The following is a 26198-nucleotide window of genomic DNA, read 5'->3' as shown; positions in this document are numbered from 1 at the left end:
ATCAATAAAAACTAAGTTCACATTTTGACATACTTTTTATGATATTTCTTTGCTAAGAAATTACAAAATAATCTTATTTACTTCCTGTCATTTCAAATAACCAGATTTAAAACAATTTCACTTTCTGTTTTTCATTTTAAACTAGATGAGCTACAATACAGGAAGAAAACATAATGCATTAACTTGAAAGATCAAATTGGCAGTTACAAAATAGTCAAGGGGATGTAAAGTACAGCATAGGGAATATAGCCTGTAATATTGTAGTAACTATGTGTGGTGCCAGATGGGTGCTAGAATAATCGGGGAATCACTTCATAAATTATATAAATGTCTAACCACTATGCTGTACACCTGAATCTAATATAAAATAATATTGAATGTCAACTGTTAACCGGAAAATGAAAAAAAAAAAAAGATCAATATGTGAACTACTGGTTCAGTTTTTAAAGAATTTTTTTTTCTTGTAAGGAATGTAACTAAAATTATTAACCCACACAGTGTGCACACTGAGAAAACATTCTATTTCATTCAATCCTGTTTACACTTCAAAATTCAAGTTTCCAAACTTTCTAATAAACTTCTGTTATAGCTCCAAACAACTATGTTACCACAGTGCTTTGTTAGGACTTTCATGTCAGGTCCTACCTATTTTTACTAAGCTATAGCAAACTTCAAACTTTAGGAATACAAATTACAAGGAAAATCAAAACAATTTTACGTGGGGCATTACAAAACCCGTCTCTATTAGCACAACAGAGCCTTATAAACCCATTATTCAAGTTTCCAATAAAGTGACTTCATCATAAAGCTCTGGTATGTTCAATCATGCCAAAATTATAAATATACTGTCACAACCTACGTGGGTGAAAGCTGTTTCAGGGATCAGGGTGTTTACATCACAAAAGACAAATAATGATTCCCTTTGGGTTCCAGGACCAATGAAGGTAGCCCTTCCCATCCCTGCCCCCTTCATCCTCCACTTTACCAACTCATTACTCCATTTTTATTTTAAGTAAAACACAACTATTTAGCCACCCCATAAGCACAAACACACCCCAAAATGGTCAAATGCTCTGGGATTCTATTTAATTATTATTTTTATTTAAAATGTATCCTGGAGATAATTTCATCAATAAACTAATATCTTTCTCTCTTTCAAAGTTGCATGTTCCTCCATTGTGTGGATGTACCACTTGGGTTGTTTCTAGTCTTCTACTATTACAAATAACAACACAATGAGTAACCTCATACACACAACATTTTTGTATTTTTTCACTGAATCTTTGGATGCAACTTCTAGAAGTGGCATTTCTGGGTCAAAGGGTAAATGCTTATGTCATTTGGCAGATATTGCCAAACTCCCTTCCATAGAGACTACCATTTTGCAATTCCATAGGAATTTGCCTGTGTTCCCCAAAACCTGGCCACTGTGTAGACTCTGAGGTTCAGGTGGTGCCTATCTTACTGAGAAATGGTATCTCCCCACCCCTACAGAAATGCAAAACAGCACAATATATACTTGTATACACTTTACCTAGCCTCTCTCTCTTTCTGTATGTGAAAATACATCACACATACACACCCACAGTTACACATACTTGATTTTTCCCCTTAATCATCTGAAAAGTTATAAACACATGACACTTCACCCCTAATACCTTCAGTATTTAATTTCCTATGAACAAGGAAAATTCTACAATTAGTAAGACATAGTCATTATAAGTCATAAGACTATCAAAAGAAAACTCCATATGGAGAAAAGCAAAATTTTAAAAGCACTTAAATTTTGCCTTAGAATTCTTCTGGATACTAGTATTTGAATATTCACCATTCCTAAACAATAATAAGAAAACACGACCTTAGAGTAGATGAGAAATCTGTTAAACTGTTCAATTCCCAAACTCTGATCCTCGATTTGTTTATGAGGCCACAAAACTTTTGTCCCCTCAGTCAGATGAATACAAAGCAAAATAGGAAGGCAAACCCTCAAAATCTGTTCTGTGAGTCAATATACATGCATGCCCCAGGGTAGGTACATTAATTAAAAAATAAATAGCAACACAGAAATCAGAAAAATCTGCTGGCAGGTAAGAACTGCTTATACCAATACATGAGAAAACATATTACAAAATTAAGATATTAAGAATAATACCATCATAATTTAATAATTCTGATTTAATTAAATATAAAACCTTCGAGATTTAAAAAAATTTACTTCTTTTCCTGCCCTGGAACATACTAATACCTGTTTCTGATATTTTATTGGCTTAAAATAAAATGTTAATGCATTTGAAAACTTGTACAAATTTTAAATGGGGAAGGGAACCAACTGAAACTACAAATTTATTTTGTAGCAGGATTACAAAATGCTAAAAACAATCATTTTATCAGTTAGATTCAAACTTACCCTTTCTGTCACAGAAAACTGATGGGTGTCTGCTGAAATTTTATATGTATGTAGTTTTGTTGGCACAACTGTAATAAAATACTGAAACATCTGGTTGTCTAAAATAAAAACAAAATGTGTTTGTTTTTTTAATCCACTAGCAATAAAACTACTGCCAAATAGATACTCCTTCTATTAAAAACACTTATGAAGTATATTCATACTTGGTAAAACAAGTTCTCAGTAAGCATAAAATAGTAACACACACACACACACACATATACATAAACGCCTCTTTTATAAGATGTTAAAAAAGGTTAACTAGTGACTCAGATACTTTTATAATCACTATCATCTTTTTATCAGATATGGAAAAGTAGCATTTCTTTATAATACAAAAACGAATATGACTAAAATTATACTACATATTAACTACCACAAGACACATTTTCAGAGCCTACTAATATCTTAAGATATGTAAATAAACCAAAATTGAATTAGCCAACTTTGAATAAATATAAGGCAGTCATAACACAGCAGAAAGATTATCGAAAAAACTAATTAATGATGGCTAGGATTACTGTGTAATCAAAAGGATCATATTTATATAGTCAGGAATTTCTAAATTTAATACAAGTCATAAATACCAGTATATTACCAATTATTACTTAATTTTAAACAATTAACAGTTCACATAATACAAAATGCTAATTATCTAAGTCTATATTCTAAAAAATTTAGAATGAGATATATCTATCTATAGTTACAACTAGATAAGTATTAGGGCCCTCATTATGTTTCGCCTGAAAACAGATGTACTTCACACCATATGGTAATAATTATCTTTGAAAGCTGTGTACATGAATCAATGCATCAATTTTAAATGTATGGTTCGATACATTTTCACAAATGTATTCATCCACATGATCACCACGATAATCAAAACATAGAGCATTTTCATCACCTCAAAAGGTTCCTTTGTACCCCTCTGCAGTCAATCCCCTCTATCTCTTGCCCTGGGCCAACCACTAATCTACCTTCTATTGTCATAAATTAGAATTTCATACATATGGAAGCATACAGTGTATCTAGCTTTTATTGCTCAGCATGAATGACTTTTTATTTCTGTCAATCCGATATCTCTGTCTCTTGTCTCTGTAATTCAGACTAGGGGAGGGAAGAGTAAAACTGTAGATAAGAGGAAGAGAGGTATGAGTAAGAGTTTCTTCTAACACTAACATTAAATGAGTTTCTAATACAATAAAGCAAAGCCTGTTTCAACTTCACCACTTCTTATTGTTCCTACTATTTGTACCACTTATAAATTTCAAACAGTTTTTGCCAAGTGCTTCCATTATTAATTTCAACTTAATATCCTAAATATTATCACAGACAATATTAGGGTGAAAGGGAATGAACTTTGTCCACAACCAACAGATGGCCCATCAGTTGTGGATGGCCTTCAGTTGTATGTTGTTTGTTCTCTGATGTAAGGGGAACTGTTCTATTTGTGCTTAGTTTTGAGATGCTTTACAAATAAACTCTATAATGTCACTGCGAGGTGAAAGTGCTAGGAGAAAAAAGGTGTTCAGGTATTGTTTACGAAAAAAAGATGAAACAGAGTCGTAAGGCAACAATAATGCTGTACACATGGGTAGGATAATCAGACTTGGGGGCAAAATGAAGGATGAAGGGACTCTCATCACACATGAGGAGAGACGTGCCAATGCAATGAATAACCACCACCAAGGGTCAAAGAAACATGACAGGAAAAACTGGAAGCCATTTAAGCTGTGGCCAGAGAATTACTGAAAACCTATTTGTCTAATGTTAATTCAAGAAAGGGCTATAAATTTGTTAAATAATTTAATTAGCAGGCAGGGGGTGGGGGTGGGGAATGGAGTTGAAATTTTGTTGCAAGCCACAAATTGCTCCAAAGGCTGTAGGTCAGTCAAATCTGCAAGTATTAAAGATGCAACTGCTAGTCCCCTCAAACTTCTGGAGAACATCAAGGAGGTGGTAGTTACCAAACACACCAGGTTTATGGGTTTTTTTTTTCCCTTTGTTTTTGGAAAAGAGGTCCAATAAAAATAGAAAGGAGATGAGTACATCTGTTTTAAAGCTTTGAATGACCTACTGACACTCATCTGGTGGCATTTTATAATATAATTCTAAAGGACCTTTAGTCTTTTTGCATTTAGGAATAAGTAGATTTAAAAAGAGCCTTAATCTGTTTATATTTGGATCCACTTCTATACAGAAATTTATAGTTCATTTTAGCATCTTGAAACTAAGTATTAACCAACATGCTTTCAAGTGAACATCTCTTAAGTAATATTTAATGCATTTTGGTATAGAATGAACACATACTTAGATTAAAGATGAAATTATAATGAACAGAGCTTACAATTCTCAGAATGTTTCTATTTACACATTTCCAAATTCAGTACACTCAAATGTCCTTAAGTGAAAACATTCCCATGCAAACACAAAATACTCATGAATATAAGTCAGTATTCTATATAAAGCATCTTTAATGTACCTGATTACAGCAGTATGCTAAAAGAGTAGAATACTGACATGAATATTAATAAATCTATTTGAACTAATAAAAAATGAAATCCTTAATTGCAGTTTTGCAATGGCTAGAATTCCTAGGAGCACAAGAAGATGTCCTTAAAATGTCGTATAGGTAGGACATATGATAGAATATGACTATTTAACAAGAAGAAAAGCAACCAAAAACCATCAGGAAACTCAAGAATAACTTATTTGCTACAAAAGTAAAATAATCATTATCATCATCATCATCATCAACATCATTCATCCATATTTGGATAAACTCAAATTTTAAATGGAATAGAAGGTTAAAACAAACAGCAATAAAAGGTATCTGTGCTATATTGTACTACTTGTATCTGTGTGAATAACCAAACCATTCTAGAGTAACTCTAGGTTTCTGATGTTTGTACAATTCTCCAGAGAGGTTTCTAAAATGGCATATTAGAACTTTAAACCTATATACAAAGAAAATTCTTCTTAGAGTGTTGAAATTTTCTTTTGTTCTTAGTCTTTCTTTGGTGAATATGGGAAAGCAGTTATGCCCTATTAACTCATTAACCTTTCATATATTCAGAGACCTTTTAAATTCTATTCCTTCTCTAGCCTACATTTAACTCTAATTTCTTATTCTGTTCTATGGCTCATTTTTTAATATTTAAATTTTATCCATTCCTAGGACAAAGTCTTTCCACACACATTTTCACTTAAAGATTATCAACCACTTAAACCACTTAAAGATGTATCTGTTTATCTGTTACAAGGGGTTAGGAAGAGGATTATTAAAATTTTTAATATTACAGATATAAGAACAATTGCCTACATGCAAATTCCAATAGTAACTATTAAGTACTTACGATCTACAGCAATTTTTTCAGTTCCATCTAAAGGATTAATGATTCCTGGAACAACCTCTCCAAAAGACAAATGATCTATTCTGTGAGAAAAGTTGTATGCTAAGAAGCAAAAAATAAAACCAATTAAGTAGAAAAATTATATTACTAAAAACACGTATTACAGATTGGTTCACATTCTTACCCTCTCTCAAATTAAAACATCTAAAATCTGCAGGTATAATAATATAGTATTTAAAATGACAATAATTTTGAGAAAAATGCATATAAATATGTGGAAATTAAATGTATAAGGGTAAGTCACCTTCAATAAAACACTATATCTCAAATTTCATGATTACATACAAATTAACATCTAAGAAATAACATTACATCTAATCCTGATAACCCAAAAAATAAGTCTGTCCTTGTCCAAATCATCACATAGTAATAGGATTGTGTTATCAGAATAACTAGGATGATGCCCATGAAGCCAAATAATGAATCTGATCAGATATGTTTTTAACACACTGCTCAATGTGACCAAACTGACTTTTTATGGCATTTATTACCTGTTTTTGTTCTCTAAAGCAAACTTTAAAAATTAAGTTTTATAACAATCATTACAAGAAACTAACTTGCATACTTTATATGAACATGCATATATGTCCATATTTAGATTTACATATTGAAATAAACTTCAAATATATTTCCTTCCGTATCTATAAAAATCAGCAGAAATGTGTACCAAGCAATATAAAGCACACCAAGGATCTCCTCCCTAACTTGGGCAACTTCTGAGCCATGACTAACTAGAAATACAGTCTCCTTAAAGACAAGAGAAAATGCATTAAGGTCAATAAATTTAATCACTTATTTTCTCTTTTGGATATCTGTTTTCAAAACAGCCTACTTTCAAAATCCCACCTTGCACCTGCACTAAAAATTAAAACCACATACACATTTTTTTTCAAGGACATTTTCATGGAAAACAATTTCAGAAATGGCTTACAGTCATGGTTAACAAGTGCTGCCAAATGTGCATGACCTCGGGGATGGGGAATTGCCCTGAAAGGAGGAAAAAAAGATTAAAGTAATAATATTTAAATATATAACTAATTAAAATAAGAAAAAGGATCTTAAGGTATATAATTTTCTTAATATAATAAAAATAATACAAGAGCATACTTGGCCTATGATTTAAGTATGTATGTCTATTCATCGTAGCAATATAGTCAACTGGGGGTTGGCAAACTTTTTCTGTCAAGAGCCAGACAGTAAGTATTTTAGGCTTTGTGGCCCAACACGCAAAACTGAAGATAGTATGTAGTTAGGTACATAACAGGAAAGAAAACAAATTTTCACAAACTTCAAATAAGCATGACTATGTTCCAGTAAAACTTTCATTTTTGGATACTGAAATTTGAATTTCATGTATTTTTCATGTGCTGTATCATTCCATGTAATTTTCAGCAAAGGAAAGGTTGTTTGAAGGGCACTGGGGGGAGGCATTTTTGCTTGTCACAAATACCCGGGAGGAGTGGCTGTTGGCATTTAGTGGATAGCAGCCAGGGAAGCACGGCATCCTACAACGCAATGACAGTTTCACACAGAAAAATATCATCCCACATCTTGCATGACTTCCAAACACTCTTAAGTGGCATCTGTGTAGGTGAAAAACCTATGTAGAAATGATCTGAGTCTAGAACTTAACTCCATTTGGCCATACAAAGTACTTTGGTATAGCTGCAATATACACTGAAGTTCCCAGGAAACAGAGGGAATGTTGTATTTTGTGTTGTTCACAGTATTACAAAGAGTTGTTCACTATTTCAGAATACCACTTCCTCAACAGAAATATCATTCAGGAGATCTGAGTGGCCAATACATCTGTTTCAGTCTGCATTTACAACTGTTGGATACCTAATGAGTCTACATGTAAGTGGCAAGCATCTGACTTCTTCATTACCTTATCTCATGTACTCATGCTCAAGGATTTGCATATTGAAATGGATATTATGAGGTTATAAATCAAGTTCTTTTAATTTCGACAGTTGAGAATGATGTTGTGCCTGAGAGGTAATGTGAGATCTTCAAAAAGATCAATAGTGAACTTGACAAACCTAGTAACAAAAAATGAGGAGTGGGTTTATAGGCTATCTGAGCGATAAGGACAAGATACAAACCAAATGCTTTTCCATCTGGCCTCTCTGATTGCTGGTATGAGTTCTCACATGAAGAGAGAAGTGAAACTGGGAACAAAGGCCATACTATGGAGGCTCATACAGTATATGTCAAAGTTTCCCTCCTTCCGTTGGTTTTGGAGTAGAATATTGTTTTGTATCCAAAGGTGCAATAACATCTTCTAAATTTCTTTGAGCTTTGAGCCAACTATTATTTGCTTGTATGATACCAAGATATTCTAAAGATCCCAGGTTAAGGATGGGGAAAATGGGTGCTGGCAACAGTAACAAAACAACAAATAATGAATGTTAAGAAGAGTGGGGCAATGAAGACAAATAAATGTTTGATCTGATCACTGTAGACACTGAAGTAATTTTGCATAAAAGTCTAATTCCCTCTCTCTCTCTACACACCTATACACACACACACACACACACACATACACACATACACACTCACACACACACACAATCTCCAGCCATTGTCTTTCATGCTCTGTACCTTTCCCTCAGCCTAGATGTGCCTTTCTCCTTTATATATAAAATTCCTAATCATTCACTAGTTTCAACACAATTGAGGTTTTCCGCAATAAAGCCTCTGCTGACTTGCAGAGTAGGTCAAGTACCTTGTTATATAGTTTCTTATCAGCCATACATCTCCTTTATAGCTTCAATACTACTATAATTAAATAATCATTAGTGTAATTCACTGTTTAAAGTTCAGATTCTCTCATGGAATGTAAGACCATAAGGACCAAAAACACTTTCTTTTTTCATTTCACCCTTTTAGTATCTAGCATGGTACTCTGCGCATAGCAGAACTCAAAAAAATGTCTTTTACAATAAAGAATTGTTCAGCTCTGCAACTCAAGATGGATGAAAGGAAAGAAGAGAGTCAAGGAGAGGGGGAAGGTGGATCAGAGAATCTATTCATTCACACAGAAATTTACCAAGTGTTTACTGTATAACAGTTTCTGCATTGGGTACGGTTTGTGAAGGTAGGTGGTCTAACATTTTTTCTTAACGTTTACCTAATTTAACTTTATCCCAGATACTACGAATATCTAACTACATCAAAATACTTGTCTGAAATTAGCTAGGGATTACATTTTGATGATGACTGCCAAATGGAAAAACGAAACAAAAACCTAATACCATCCGACAAAATGCGTAAATTAATGAAATGTCTAGGTAAGAGCTGTATGGCTACTAAAACTTGGCAAGTAGAATTTAATTCATATCTACCTATAGCTCATTTACTTTAATATACAAAATATGGCATGACTGTTTAACTTTTGTTTTGAAGTAGTTTTTAAAGTTAGTAGTCTTGTCTATTCTGAGATTAAAGCCCCGAACATGAGTCTCAAGACATCAAAAATACAGATACACAACACTTTAAGCAGTCCTTTAGTAGTTAGTAATATATTATCTGATCAGCAAAGAATTTACTTTTAACCAAGCTCCCAACTTGTCTAAAGTATTTTCAGTAGGTGAAAAGAACATACTTGCCCACAGTTATGTGAAAATTTCCTGCTACTTTATTGACATAGAGATGACCATGAATTCTGCAAGCATCTGGAGGCTGTGATGAATCGTCTTCCCTATTACAACAAGATATGTTAGAACTGTTTACCGCACATTCAATGTAGTCACCATTTCATGGTGAAAACATTTAGTAGAGGGAAACAAAAGCCCTACAAATCAATTTTTAGGTAAGGTTATAAATGTCATATGTAGAAGCACAGTTTTTTGAAGTCTATACATTTATAAAAAAGCAAACATCTACAAAATGAAAAAAGTTACATAATTATGTATTATATTTACACGAATCTAAAATTCCATGATTCTTCAAATCTAACTAGAGGACTAAGTCCAATAATAGAAAAAAGATTAAAAATAAAGCATTAGTCCAACAAAGACATGCTTTCCTTATCTGTTTTTTGGAACTTTAGAGGGCAAGGGAGGATGGGAATAAGAATGAGGAAAGGGAAGGGCATGCCATCTAAGTTCAAATAGCAATGACATTTTCTTCCTAAGCAAATGTAAAACCTCTCTAAAGTTTTAAATTTAAATGATCGTTTTTCATGATTACAGCATTTCCAAATATCAGCGATTCTAATCTATAAAAAGAGAAAAAAAAATAAAAACACAAAATTCCTAATCAAAATTTATACATAATTATAAGTCCAATTAATTTGTTCTTAAAACCTAATACAATTTTATATACAAAATGGTGTAGATCAATGCATATAATCAGCCCTCGTCATCTGTGGACTCCCAACCACAGATAGAAAACAGTACAAGGAGTTACTGAAAATAATCTGCGTTTAAGTAGACCTGCATAGTTCAAATCCACGTTGTTCAATGATCAGCTGTAATATTTATTTGTGCTAATCTTGATCAATATCACAGGTTATAAATTTAAGAGTAAGAAGACATCTTTATCATAAAGAATGATTACATTTTCTCTAAGAAATATGAGATTCGAGAACTAAATCAGTAACAAAATTAAGTCAAAGTAAATTCATACTAAATAGTTGGGCATATAAAATATAAATCTCACCTTGGTGGAAGTGCTGTTGATGAACTTTTAAAAGCACTTTTAAATATCACATCTTGAAGTGAATGTTCTTCTTGCAGTCTACTCTGAATCAGCTGCAGCATCCTAAATATAACACAAACAAACAATAGTTTAAACACAGTAAAGTATACAATGAAAGCCAATTCTCTTTTTAAAATAACAATGGTTAGCTGACTTAGCTAAGCCATACATTTATTATAAAAGGAATTTTTTTCTAAAATAAAGTACCAAGTTTTCTTTGGTCATTTTCCTTGAAAGCAGGAAAAGTGAGGTAGGGTGCCATAGGTCTCACAACTGGGCTCCATAATAAGCCTGTCTGATTCCATCAATAACGGATGTGCACCCTCAGTCACCGTAAGCAGCTTTTGCTCATCTGAATGTCTAAATTCATCTTTCATGCACACATGCAACATTTACAAAATTCTTACTTTTTGTCAGGCATTGAATAAAGTGTTATAGACACACAAAAAATAAGACATATAAGGGGTCACATAATAGATCTCATAGACTTAAAGTGGGGGACTACTGGGGTACAAACCCACAGTACAAGTACCCAGTTCTCATGACAAACCAACCACAGTGCCATTTAATATTACCTGGTGTTTACTTTTCCAAAAAAAACCTGAACTTCATTCTATGACAAGACTATTCTAAATAAAATATTCTACTCTACCTATAATTTTTAAAAAGAATATCATCATTTAATACATTGCATTATAAAGAACAAAGTAGACATTTGAGAACCCATGTTTAAATACTTTTTAAAAATATCTAGACACAAAGATGAGTTGCTCAAATACTTTTTTAACAAAATTCTTATGTTCACAATAACTTACGAAATTACTTATTCCAAACAACAAAGCCAAGAATAAAAGCTTTTCCTCTAGCACTTCTATCATTGGGCCATATTATCTCTTACCATTTTTAGCAATAACTTTGTACCTTTAGATATAATCCTATTTTACCTCCTTTAATTCTGTATCTTTAACTAATAATCAAAGTCATCTTTATTAAAGTTCAAACTCAGACAGTACAAAAATTATACACAGAGAGGAAGGAGGAATGAACAGACTAAACAGAGGACTTTTAGGACAGCAAAACTATTCTATAGGTACTATAATGGATACTATAGTACTACATGTACTTAAATGTACATGTCATTATACATCATTAGTCAAAACTCATTGACTGTTTAGAGCCAACCCTAATGTAAACGATGCACTTTGGGTGATAATGACATGTCAATGTAGGTTCAAAGACTGTATGAAATGTACCACTCCACTGTCAGATGTTGATACCGGTAGGCTCTGTGCATGTGTGGGGAAGAGGGTATTTGGGAACTCTACTTTTCGCTCAATTTTGCTGTGAACCAAAAACTACTCTAAAAAATAAAGTCTTTAAATAGATATTTAAATAACTTGGAAAAGACTATAAACAAATACAGGCACTTACAAAAGGAAGCAAATGTAAATCTGATTAACACTTCACATCCCACAATAATGATACAAACATTTTCTAGAAGTGCAAGTGAGATAAAACGTATGTACCATCCACTAAAAACACCGGTAAAACAGGTCTATTTAAAATAACAAGTCATTTTTTAGACTCTAAATTTAGTTTAAAATAAATCTAGAAATAAAAAGCAGAAACCAGAAAGGCTTGAGATTTACTACTACTGGCGAGAGATTAATTAGGATGTCAAATATTTTAAGAAAGCAGAACATCAATTGAGAGAAAACTTAAATCTCTTTAAACAAATTCTAAAGGTAAAGAGCATGGCAAGTACATTATTCTGGAATGTTAGGCCTTGGATATGTCTAGTCCATTCAAGAATATGTGTTTAGAAGGACAACCCATTCTCTAGAGCGTCAAGACGCCAGGTACCTACCATGTTCAGATTTACACATCTAAAGACTTAAAATTTTTGTATATAATGCTAGCAGAACTCGAAAACTTCATGTTTTTGTATGTCTTATATTTCCAGAGTTCAACCTTTGCTGCTAGGCAGTGGGAAAAAGAGGTTGATGACATCAAACTGTACGTAGGGGAGTGAGAGTGAGTGAATGAGTGTGTGTGTGTGTGTGTGTGTGTGTGTGTGTGTGTGTTTAACTTCTACCTCAAAATACCAATAAATATCCAAGCTTATATTCTATATATGAAGGTACATAGAGAACTCTACTATGATGGAAAAAGTCTAACATTTTAATAGTAAAAACACAATCTCTCTCCCACTTATTACTAGCCTTGAACACAGAATAAAATTCCAGATGAAAGGTGACTTCTCACTTTAATATGTGTAGATTAAAGTAACTCATTTCGCCTCCAGATGGCTTTCTACTAAAAACACTAAAAACCCACAGACATCTAACACTCAGTTCTTTCGTGTGATTACATTAGATTTCAACTTTAATTTCAACATCTTCCCAAATGGTAAAACTGGAATTTAAAAATATACTTTGAAACATACTTTTGGACTAGAAAGAAAATTGTTTTAAAAGATGGGTAAAAAATATTTTTTTGTAATAATCTTAAATTAGGTCAAGCCTTTCTAAACATAAGGCACAGCCTAGAACCAAAAAAAAAAAAAAAAAAATCTATGGTAGCGGGGGGTGGGGGAATCACATGAAACACAGGACGAATTTCTTTAATATACAAAGGATTCTTTACAGTTATTAAGAAAATATCAATAACCACACAAAACAGATAAATAGTATGAACAAGCAATTTCATAAAAAATGTACAAATGGAAAAAAAACCATAAAGACATTCAACTGATTCATAAAGAAATACTAATTAAAACATTTTTCACCCAACAAATTGGCAAAAAAAAAAAAAAAAAAAAAAAAAAAAATCTTGTTATACCCACTGGTGGAGAGGTTGTATAGAAACAAGTACTCTCATATAGTTTTGAAGCATAAATGAAACTATTTTGGTAATATATTTGGCATTATCTACCAAAATTGTTTCCAGTTTATTGAGATATAATTGACATATAACACTGTATCAGTTTAAAGGTGCACAACATATGATTTGACATATGTATCTATTGCAAAATGATTACCACAATAAGTTTAGTAAACAATCATCACTTCTCATAGTTAAAATTTGTTTCCTTGTGATGAAGAACTTATCAAAAAGTGAATTAAATATCCTCTGGAAGAGAAATTCTATTCCTAGAAACTACACACACACACACACACACACACACACACACACACACAAAGTATATAAGAAATCAGGTTCAAGAATTTTCATTAAGCCTTACTTTTAATATTAGAATCTTATAAGTAATCTAAATACCCATCAATAACAATCCAATAAACTATAGTTTATACATAAAATGGCCAATACTATATGTACTGAAATGGGAAGATGTACAAAATATCACATTAGATGAAAAAAAGCCAACTATAGAACAAATGTATGGAATGATTCTTTTTGTATTAGGAAAAAATGACAAACAAATATACAAAAGTACAGAAAATTATATATGAACTGAAAACTCCTAGAAGGCTACACAAGAAATTTAACTGGTTATTATTACCACTAGTCAGAAGTACTAGGTTTATGGAACGATGAGAGGGCATTTACTTTTACTTTTACTTTTACTTTTACTTTATAGCCTTTCTGTATCCTTACTTTATAGCCTTCAAAATTCAAACTGAATTTTAAACAATGATCATATGTTGCTTTTTAAAATTTTTAAATAGTTAATAAAATTTTAAATGAAAACTAAGTGTGTTCATGATTCAAAGTATACTAGAGATAATATTATACATGACTTTCCTAAGATCTGATAACATTTTTGAAAGTATAAGGATTATACTATATACTATATTCTGCTAATATTTCATCCAAAAAATGCCTAAAGAAATATGCTAATCTATGAATAATTCACAATAGACAAAATAGACAAAATGTGATCTAGATTTCTATGGACCACAATACTCTGTTTACTTATTACCTCTGCCACTCTTTTTGCCGTGGTGAAAGATCAAATATTACCTGAAATAAAGGAAAACATAATCACTAGCATTATCAACTTGTCTTGGCTTTTGTCTCATAATTTTTTTTTAAATTATCTTTGAACAAGAAACAAATTTATAGTGTTATTAAAAACAAGTATTCATGATTTACATTTAATTATCCATAAGTCAACCTAAAAAATTTTAAATATACATTTTTACTCGAAAATAATATAAAAAACTTTACTAATCACAAATATTTTCCTATTACAGTCATCTACACTTAAGGGAATGGATACAAGTTGGTAATCTATTATATGTACAAAATGGTATGTTAGGACTTAAAAAAAATCATTTAAATAACGACAGCATGACATTTACAAGTATTTTTTTTAAAAAAAATGATCCCCAGCTTAAGTATAACGTTCAAGCTTCCAAGTCTATATTCCAGCCAAGATAATACCATGGTGAAATCCACAATTTTTAAAAACAAGCTGAACAATGGCACTGTAATTCTTAAATGTATTAATCAATAAAGAATAATTCAAAAAATTTTATCTGGGCACTATCTTCAATTCAAAATGAGACTTGGCTAAAGAATCAGAGGGAAATATGCAAGTTTCTCATGGTTTGCATCAATGCTCACAATTTAATTTTGCAACAAAAAGTCCACTTTTGATGTTCATAAAGGCAATTCATAACAAAGCACATTAATTCTACTTTTTAATTCATTAATATTAATTATAATTCTATAATCAGGCCCTAAGCTACTACTCTGTCTTGATAAATCCTTGCTCTTTCATCAAAATGGAAGGATTCCTCCTTCTATCAAACAGTTCTAACTCTGTGCCTTTGGTAATCTAATTATACCAATATGGAAACTTTCTCTCCTGTAATTTTGACCCTCATGTCTATGTAAATTCTATAAACAATATGCTTCAGGTTAAATTGACCCCATCTTTTTTATTACAATGAAATTACTCTGTTACTCCTCTGCTTAACTTGTCTATAGCATGCTTCCCAAACTTTTTCACACCACAGCACACAAGGAAAATGCTAATATCTGTAAACTGCACCATGGCACACAGATGAGACTGAATGTAACAGCTCACGTTACCTTCTGAATAAAATGATTGGCAGTAGGTACTAGTATGTGATTTTTCCTTTGACTTCCTCAAATTGCTTAGAATGCTTAGCACAAGGGCGTAAAAGAACTACTGAGTAGTCTACTTTGTGTTAGGCACTACGCTAAATTCATTGTCTCACTTAACTTTCATAACAACCTTATCAGTTTGTTGTTATTATTTTCCTTTTGCATATAAGGAAGACGCTCAAAAAGTTAAAGAACTTTTTTCAAAATCATGGATGGTACGGGTCAGTATACAAACCCAGCTCTGCCAGATTCCTCACTTTCCTATATTCTTAAAAATAATTCTTTTACTTAAATAAATAAATAAATAGCAATGTAATATAATAGCAAATAGCAAAATAGTGACTATCACAAAATATTGTAAGATCATGGTTTGGAAACAAAGTTATTAGGGTTGTTTTAATATTCAGAGTGCATATTAAAGCAATAAGAGTGAGAATGTGAAAACAAGTAAAATTATCTTTTAATTAATTTTATACTACTAATAATATATTTATTATATTAAATATACTTACTTAATACTTTATATTACTTAAATATTTTTATATAAATAAGGACAAGGGAACGAACACTTATCAGAAACATTGTTAAACATTTTAAAAATTATTGATAAAAAGTATAAAATTAAGTATTTTTAAGTTCCTAACTTTCTAGCTAAGACATGACTTTTAATTACATAACAGTTAAATTTAAATAAAACTTTCCTATTCCACAAATGATTGATAGAGATGGCAGAAACCGTTTACAATGGAATAATCAACGATCTTGTCAATTACATAATTCTAACATATTCATTAATGCCTAATCCCTTCAAGACAGCATGCTTTACATTTTGTGAACGTTAAAGAAGAAAGAAGAAAGTTAATGCTTCTCAGGAACTTAAAAATCTAGCTAGAGACACAAGCCATCCAGAAAAAATATACATAAACAAAATCGGGGACTTAATACACGTAAAGAAAAGAGTGGAAAGACAGACACTCAGAATATGAAGAGAATGCTAGAGAAAGAGCATAAATAAATTTTAAAGATAAGTTCAAGACAATTAAATCTCCACATAACCAAATTCTCACAATGTCTCAAGAAATATAAAAATTAGGACACAATCTATAACATCATTTTAAATCATTCTAAATTAGCATCCACTTGCTGGAAATTTTTAAGAACTTATACGAGACAAGGGAGACTAAACTTAGAAAAGAACCCAACACATAATTTATTTCATGGAACAAAAAAGTCCACGTAGGCAGTAAGTAAAATCCCCAATTCAGAGGAACAGAGCAAACAGGTGATAAAAGATAGGGAGACGTGTGACAATGAGGCAGTCTCCATCCCAGGGACACTTTTAGGAGCTCAGCCAAGTGCCACAGACCACATGGTGAGGGCATTCCACAGCAATGTTATTTCCTAGCTTATATATGGCCCACACAGTACTCTAAATTAAGCAACAATATTGCCACAGCTGGCTGCTAATGAAGAGTCATACCAGTTAAAGAGTTACGCTAGCTAAATTTATCCTCTCAAAACAAATAAAGAAAAGGAAATTTGGGGTACCCCAGTGAACCACTCAGCCATCCTGGACCCATTTGTGACTTCCTCCTTCCTTTTCAAAACCATGGGATGCTCTGATTTGACTTAGAAACATCGTATATCTTAACTATATAGCCTTTTCTGATCTAGGTCTGAAAAAAAAAAGAATGGAGATAGGAACTGACATAATACTCTATTTTAACTCCCAATCATTTAATAGGCCACTCATTTCCCCATTCTAAAGATAAATAAGAAAATCAATCAATCAATCAATGGATACATTAAAAGATTCATTAATTTAAGGAACTGGTCAATATGCGGTACTATGGCTAATTTTCCTCTACGATACCATTTCTAAAGAGAAGAACAAAAATGTTAAGTTTTTCTAATTATTTCCCAATGAGATTTAGCATTATGAAGACAGAAAAAAAAAGGGAATCATCTGTGATATATATTGGAGGTGGAAAATATAATTACTGAATTTTTAAAACATAATGAAGGCACTAAAAAGAAGATTTAGCCTGCTGGATCAAGCCAATCTACCAGCATTCAGAGGCAAAGTTCAAAATACGTATCTAATGTAAGAACTGCGAAAGATATTGAGAACCACTCCCCAAAATTCAACATCATGTGATAATTTCAAAAAGCAGAGGTAAAAGCATTGCTTTGAACATCATTACAGCCAACAATCTAAAAAGATTTGAAAAATTAAGATCACCAAAGACCAAAAAAACTAAAGTGGATATACAGGATAAATGTTTGAATTTGAAAAGTAAAAGAAAAAAAAGCATTCAAGTAGATAAAGTAAATATGTTAACTACGAAGGAAAAAAATAATTGCGCCAGAAGACAATGAAGGAATGTCTACAAAGATTTGAGTGGAAAACACCATAAAGCAAGAATTCTATTCTCAGCCAAGCTTAATGTATAAAGAACAGAATGACATAGGCAATCATGCTACAGTTCATAAACATAAGCCACATATTCTTGCCGGTAAGACTCAAAAAGACAAAAATAAAGAACCTAGGAATGTTAGAGAACGGAAACAATAACACACAGAGGTAAAGTTGAATAAGTATTCTTAAAATAGTATGAAATGTAATACAAATGTTAAAGTGTCTAATAATAATCGTCTAGATCTAAATTTCCCCATAACAGTTTAATACGCAGTAACATGGTACCTGACTTTGTAAGGTACCTAACCTCATAAAAAACTACATTGAGAAATCAATTTTTTGAGTGGGAATACAGGAGTTAGAAGTAGAGAAGAGAGGCAATAACAAAGTTACTCTTTCTTTAGAAATTTCTATCTAAAAAGTATGTATCAAAAGGGATGTAGTATTTTGTTAATGTAAGCTAAAAATAATTTTGTATCAAAACTGACTTAAGAGTTTCCTTTTTTACCTCCACACATTCAGTTACTTCTAATTCTCCTCCATCATCTTTAGTCTTCATTTTGCAATTTTGCTTACAGAAGGGTTTGCAACGGTCACTGGCAAACAAAAGAACTCAAGAATGCATGGTAAACGTAAGTACCACAATGCCAACAGAGCAGCCAGCAACTCCAAGCAGCTGGGAGTTCCATGCTTTATTCTTTATAACTTCTTTTGGGCTAGTTCTCTGGTCATGACTTGTTATCATCAGCCCTTGTAATGTCATATCTGCCCCTGTAATGTGATGCCGTTTTCTGATAAATCAATTATATTAAATGCAATTTGTGCTATGAAAACAATAAGAGAATCAGTATTTCACTATTTTTGGGAAATGGAAGGTATAAGAGAGAGAAGGAAGCAGATGTATATGAAATTTCTCCCCTTAGATACTGCTTCATTCTTCAGTATAAGAGAAATTCAACTCAAACATTTTTAAAGACTTAAATATGGTAAAAATAGAATACAAACAGAACACAAAATTTCCAAATCATTAGAGGAAAGAAAAAATTTGAATCACTATAGCAACTAAAGGAGGAAAAAAGAAACTATTAGAAAGCATTAGCAAAAAGTATAAAGTAAGAACAAGGTTATAAAACAGACAGCAAGCCTTATTCAAAGTGCTAACAATGGTTATCTTAAGGATTTGTATTAGATACAAACTTTTACAAAGAATGTAGATTACTATTCAATTAAGAAAATATATTTTAAAAGCTAGCTGAGACAAAACTGAAAGCTAGTATCAAAACTATCTTCAAGGGGACCATTTTTCAAACCATTATTATTAAAAAAACATATAAATAAAACTTACTGGTTCATAAACTAGACCATCTGCAGATGCAACCATTGTTTCTGCTAAATCCAATACATCTGCTCCCACATCTACATAAAAAAATTGGAAGTTTAAAAAAAAAGATTAAAAAATATTAGAAGTTTTACATTCTATGCTGAGTCAAACTATAGCTGATATAAACTAACAAATTATGATGACTAACAGAAAACTCACTTTTTTATATTACTTACTTGTTCAAAAGTTTAAAAAGTAGCATTATATTTTGGTAGCAATTATTACAAAAATTAATAATGCTTTTTCTACTTCTTGCTCAGTAAAAAGATGACTCAGAATCTCATGGTAAAAAGCATAAACTCTAGTGAACTGAAGAGCTTTACAAAAATTGGCAAGAACCTAATCACAAGTACTAACTGTCTGCTAACCAAAATATTAATTACAACAATTATTTTTAGAGATTAAAAGAAATCTTAAGGCAAAGCTACTGAGAACGTTTTAAAAATCAACACATGGAAAAAGCTTATTCCAAAAAGACTATAAGTTTAATGGTATTGAAACATCTAAAACAAGGTAAAATATGGCATATTCAGTGTCAACACTAGCTCATAATTTAGATACAAAGTATTCCTTTTCTCTTAAAACCATTGACATAAGGAAAAGGAAATGGAAAAGGAAAAGAGATGTAACGTTGTTCTGAGACTAAATCTCCCAGAAATTAATTTCCATAATTGAATACTACTACTTCACACTTTACAAAATATTGTCTGAACTACTGAATTCTTGGTCTCTACTTTTCAGGCAGTAATTTAAAATATAACTTTCATGCAAAGGCATCCTTATTTTTGAGAACAATACTAATTCAAACACTATCTGGCATATTACATTTTTTTCACTTCTACCAAAATAGTCAAGTGAAGCTAGTGAAGAAAATAGAAAAGGGTAACATCACTATTAACTTAAAAGACTTGGATCTGCATTTTAAAATGCAAGAGTAAGAGTAGAGGGTGGTAAACTGAGAGAATGAAACAGGATACATTTGTGGAAAATGGGTATAAAAACTAGTACTCCAGACAAGAAAGAAATAAAGGGCATACCTAACCTAAAACGCTGATTCACAAAAATTCTTTCAATTTCTTTTACTTTAATTATACTAATGTGAAAGTTAAATCTCTTTATGGAGAAGAAATTTAAAGAATATAACAAGCTGGGGAGAAAAACAACTTCTATTATTAAATAACACTGCAATACCATCAAAAATGAAAAATAAAGTTGAAGCACAACTTTTTTACTTTTCACTAGCAATTGTTTAAACTATAACTACATATGGATTCATCAAGTTAAAGGTGTACTCACACTGACACTTCATGGCAACAGTGATATCTATATTGATTCTCAATTTGCTAAAAGACAAAAAGGAAACATTAGTACCTACCCATTAATCAACAAAAATGAGAAATATAATTCAATCGATCTATGAAAAGCTTGGATTTCAAGAAGAATAAAATATGTCAATTAGATCGTGGAAAGCATTTCTTACGACCAAAACAAAGGCATATTAAAATTCTATTTTGCAATCATTCCAAAGCCTTTTTGATTTCATAGGATTTTAATACAGTATGCTTTAATTTAATAATGGCAACTCTACAATTAATAACGCTAAGCAACTCAGCAAAAAATTCTTAAACTTTGTTTACATAAACCTTATAAAGAATATTCCTTTAAAACTTCCAAAATCAAGAGTTAGGAATTGCAAGTCTATTGCCTCTATTTATCAAATAAATACCATACAGCAAACATTATGCCTGATTCCCTATGAATACTATCTTCTTTATTTTTTACCATGGACCTATATAGGCGACTGCTTCACAGTTTTGTAGATAAGCCAGTGGTGATCAGGGCAGTATAAATGCCTGGCTTAAGATGGCATAACCATTGAAATGGCATACTGGAAACTAGACCTGTGTGACTCAGAATAATGCAACCGAATTGCCAGAAAAAAAACCCCTCTGATGTTTAAAGTTTTGAAGGCCTTTTGAAAAGGCTCATCCAATGCTTTATTTTCTAGTGATGAGTTCAAATAGAATTAACTTTGAAATATTAGAATTAATTAAGCACCATGAGTAACAATGAGTAAAATCAGTGTTGTCCTGTGCTTCCTATCAAAACTTTTTTTACTCTAATAATTTGCATCTGATTTCAATAGGAATTGTAGATTTTTAGAGCTTTGCGGAGTTTTAGAGTTAGTTGTCTAGAGTTCAAGCTGTGCTCCAAATAACTGGAGTTTAGGCCCAGGAACCAGAGGATAAGACCAAGTAGACAGGCATCCATCCCCACTACGCCTACATGGTGAACTACATAAGACTGCATTTGGAAAAAATAAAAAGTACTTCATTGGTGCTAAAAGCAAACAAAATAAGAAAAACAATATATTCCTTGAAAATTAATGTCATCAGGAATTCTCAAGTTATAATGGAGAAACTGAAGCCCCGAAGAAGTCAGTTGTGTGACTTACTGAAAGTTACACAGCAATTTATAAATATTGACTTACTTCTTATTAACAACATGAAGGAATATAATTATTATCCCCATTTAACAGAAAAGGAAACTGAAGCACATACAGATATAGATTTAGTAACTTCCCTAATGTCACACAGCTAGTAAATGGCAGAGCTGGAACTGGAATGGAGAAATAAATGTCTCCCCTATCTAGTACAATCTTAACATTATAAACCTGTTATTTTCAATCAATTAAAAAATCCAAATAATAAAAATAAAGTATAATTTGTGTCCTAATTAAAGTACGTCTTCAAAGTTTTAAGTGATGTTATTTACATTGCAATTTAATTTAGATACAATCTATAAAAATCAAGCTATAAGCATATATAATGTATCTTTAGACAATTTATTTTCCAACTCACACAGTAAGCTATTTCAAAATCTAAAGAGTGAACAGTTTCAAAACATGAACCAATTTCCACCATTTCAACATCTAAGAAAAAACATATTATGTTTTCCTAACCTTTTTAAACTAGGGTATATTAAGTCAGAGAATCTCCCTTTTAGAATTTAACCAGTATTCAAAAGATTCTAAAATGTTTCACCCCAGGCATGCAATTGATAAGAACTTACCAGAACTATTTCTTCAAAACTAAATATAAAAGGTTAGACTTTTTTATAAAAGGTATATTATCTTTATAACAATTTATCTTTATAACAATATCTAAAGGTATTTCAAGAAGAAAAACAGTTACCTAGAAAAATCCTTATCTACTTCATATTCATACTTCATCCATGTATCTTGATACACTGAAAATTCCATTATGGTTAATAAAGCCATAGTGGTAAAGGCTATTAGAGAAACTAAGAAATGAAACAGAAAAGAAAAACATAATTAAAACAATTTTTAAAAGGTGAGCAATAGGAAACTATTTTACATGCGATTAAAATTATCAGAGTGCCTTAATATGATTGCCACGTAAATGAATACTATAAAAGGTTTTCCTTAAAATGTTCATTATAGACTTTTCCCCCCTAAAACAGCTCAAAACAGGAGATAAACACAAAAATGAACACAAACATTTATACTATTGACAAAGCACTTTATTTTTCAATGTTAATGACATCTTTCATTAAAAAGATTTGCCAAAATTTTAGACGCCTCAAAACTTTTACTTTCTTATATATAATAATGTCACATATAATAATCAAAGTAAGCATAAGTTTTACAATACAAATTTGAAAGTAGTCCCCTCATAATTTAAAATGCATCCAGGCCTGCAACCCCCTCCCCCCAAAAAAGCTTCTTTTCTTAGATACTGGGAAGTAAGAAGCCACAACAATCTGTGTGCCAGAAACTCAAATAACATCTCCAAATTGCTAATAAAACTCTCATCTCTCATCTACTTTGAATCCCCTAAACATATCATTTCATTTATAAAAGCAAGTCAAAGATCTGACAAAAATGACTATCATGTACTATGTAAAATACACTTATAATGGCTTCTGCACAAGAACTTGCACTATTTTTGTTAACAAAATTTAAGCACAAGAGATCAGAAATAGGAAGCAACTTCGTACATATTTTACCAAATGAAATGTCAATCTTATGTGAAACATTTTATTAGCTCTTAATGGGGAGAGATATAATAGTAAATATTGTTATAGTTGCATAATATTCTTATATATTTCATTATTAATTATTCTATTTAACAAATACTTCTATCTCTACCAAGTACTGCTCTAAACACTATAAATATTAACTTACTTAATCACTACAGCATCCCTACTAGGTAAATACTGATATCATCCCCATTTCATGGAAGAAGAAACTAAAGCAGAGACAGATTGATTTACTTCCTCAAAGTCAAGTAGTTAGGAAGTGGAAGAGGTGGGACTTAAATCCAGACAGTTCGCTTCCAAAGCCTCCAGTAATGTGAAACTTAATTTTTATTGTAATGTCTAAATTGATTTATTCTTAACCAAATAGGACTGAAGCAGTTTCACATCATTAAATAACTTCTTCCAAGTTTCATTCTATTTATATATAATGATCTTATTAATATAATTATACATAACAGCACCAAAACAGTAAAATTGGATTTTTTTTCAGGAATGTTTTAATAAACACTGCTAAATGCACAGACTGCACTGAATTAGATGCCAAAGAGAATATATATAATAAAATTAGGACAAACAGTGTGAAATAAGGACAGACCGGTTACAAATTCACTGCACAATTCATTGATGAGTTCTTCCTCATGGCTACATTTCTGCATGCTGTTGATTGGAGCACTCAGAAGATGAACTTAGTGAAGGAGTTTTCATTTGAATTGATACTCACCTGTACCCCCACTGGCTGAAGTCTCTACATAGCTGTCAGGAACTTTTGGAAAGGCATCCAACTCTTTAACCAAACTTAAGGTTTTTTTCCGATTCAGTCGCCTCATCTTCAGGAAAACCTTATTTTTTCATATAGTCATGCTACAAAATAAACAATAAATAAATGAATCCTCTAAAAAGAGAATAGCTTTTTCTTTTATTTTTAGATAACTGACACATATCCTTGAAACAACATATTCATTCTTCTTTAAGAAAAAAAAGAGCTTAACACTTATTCACACCTCTCCTTTCTCCACTCCCACCCTGACAAAAAGTACTAATGAAAGGCAATTTACACAAATAAATATTAATACATTAAATAGCAAAAAAAAAGTGAAAAGAAAGTCAATCACATTCATAATATTTAAATATACAAATTAAAATAAGAAATAATTTTTCTCCTATTAAATTTACAAATATATAAAAATAATACATTCCCACTAATAAATGACAATGAAGTATATAACCATGCTCATACATTGCTAATAAGAATATAAATATTCACCATTCCACTTTTGACTAAGTAAATTCCTATTTTAGGAATGTATCTTAAGGCAATAATCAGGGTTGTGCACAAAAATCCGATTAAAGGGATATTTTTCATATTGCTATTTTAAAATAGTAAAGATAGAAAAGACTTCTGGTATCCAATATACAAATACGTTGAATTAAAAGCTCTAATCTATGTAAACACTGAAAATCTTACAAAGGAAAACACTGAATGACCTAAGAAAATACTACTACTAAAATACATTAAGAGATGACTAGAAGGCCATATGGGTCCAGAGGAAAAGATATTCAAAGAAACAAATTGAAAGCCTACACACAAAAGTGTTCAAAGTAGACCATGGGGAGATTTTAATTGTCTTCTTTGCAAAAGGCTAGACTTAACAAATTATTTTTACAGTAAAATCATATTTAAAAATTGCTTGCTATTCTTTTTGATCAGCATGCCAACTACATCTAAAATGCATTACAAGCCATAAAAATAACTGAATTTTCAAATATTTATATAATTTTTATGACTCATTTCTATAAATGCGATAGGTGATATTATAAAGCATTACCAGAAATCAGTTGTATTAATAAGATCAATACCTAATAGCAGAATAAATCAAATGGTTGCAGAAGCTATGAAAAGACAAAGAATGTTTCTAGAAAAAAAGCTGAAAGACTCCTCTAAAATCCAATGGTAGGATTAAATTAATACAGAAAGAAGAGGCCGAAAAAGGGCATTCCCAGAGGAAAAAGGAGAGTCGGAGAAGTAAAACTGGCAGCCATCATGCACAGGCCAATAGAAAGCAGACCCAACCAGGGGCACACCGATTGGTCCACGAGGGAGCAACTGCCCTCAAGTGAAGTTGGATGCAGTAACAGGTGGGTTTCACTTGCCATTATAAACATCCAACTAACCCCCTTTGCTGACTCCATGCTCACAAAGTGACGTTCAGATTATAATTTTGCTTCTCATGTATATGGTTTTCCTAAGGAAAGAAAAGAACATGTAGACAAAACATAGGCCATTTTCTAATCCCCAGGACAGTTATGAAATTGGCATTCTCATTGGTAAATTAAGCTTCTGAGCGTTTGTTAGGCCTTAGCCATGCTCCTGCTCCTTAAATGTGTTCAGTTGAGAGAATAATCATTTATTTTCTGTACCTGCTTAGTCGTAACTGCACCAAGATTGATCCTTCTTCAATCTTTCAATTTCTATCCATTCTTTCCTATTGGAGTTAAATATTAAATATGTTCAATCCTCTTATATTTAAAACAGAACTCTCCACTAAAGGTCAAGTCCAACTCCAACTATAGATCTCCGGCTGAGTACCTATAGGCAAACTTCAAAGAATGAGTTGTCCCCATGCAATCACTGGGACTGCTTCCTCACTTCTTAGCCACATTTCTCTCAGCGAGGTC

At 31.7% G+C, this 26198-nt stretch overlaps 1 protein-coding gene across 4 annotated transcripts in view; it reads right to left on the bottom strand.

The window, feature by feature from the left end:
* Positions 1-26198, bottom strand: part of ERGIC2 (ERGIC and golgi 2) — a 34565-nt gene that overhangs the window by 2341 nt on the left and 6026 nt on the right. For 2 of the 4 annotated variants that reach the window (XM_019737176.2, XM_019737192.2), the window contains exons 2-11: positions 24244-24383; positions 22655-22763; positions 20757-20803; positions 19425-19495; positions 14507-14547; positions 10525-10626; positions 9467-9562; positions 6791-6846; positions 5803-5901; positions 2408-2505 (exon numbers count right to left, since the gene is read on the bottom strand). In XM_019737176.2, the coding sequence (XP_019592735.1) occupies positions 2408-2505; positions 5803-5901; positions 6791-6846; positions 9467-9562; positions 10525-10626; positions 14507-14547; positions 19425-19495; positions 20757-20803; positions 22655-22763; positions 24244-24349 (825 nt within the window). In that variant the 5' untranslated portion in view covers positions 24350-24383. Of the gene's footprint in view, positions 1-2407; positions 2506-5802; positions 5902-6790; positions 6847-9466; positions 9563-10524; positions 10627-14506; positions 14548-19424; positions 19496-20756; positions 20804-22654; positions 22764-24243; positions 24384-25673; positions 25766-25940; positions 26006-26198 lie in introns of those variants that run through there. The other 2 variants (XM_019737184.2, XM_074325863.1) reach the window with 2 other exon arrangements.

This window comes from Rhinolophus sinicus, linkage group LG02 (assembly GCF_036562045.2).
Source record: "Rhinolophus sinicus isolate RSC01 linkage group LG02, ASM3656204v1, whole genome shotgun sequence".
Classification (NCBI taxonomy): Eukaryota; Metazoa; Chordata; class Mammalia; order Chiroptera; family Rhinolophidae; genus Rhinolophus; species Rhinolophus sinicus.
This window is presented reverse-complemented; position numbering and strand designations above follow the sequence as displayed.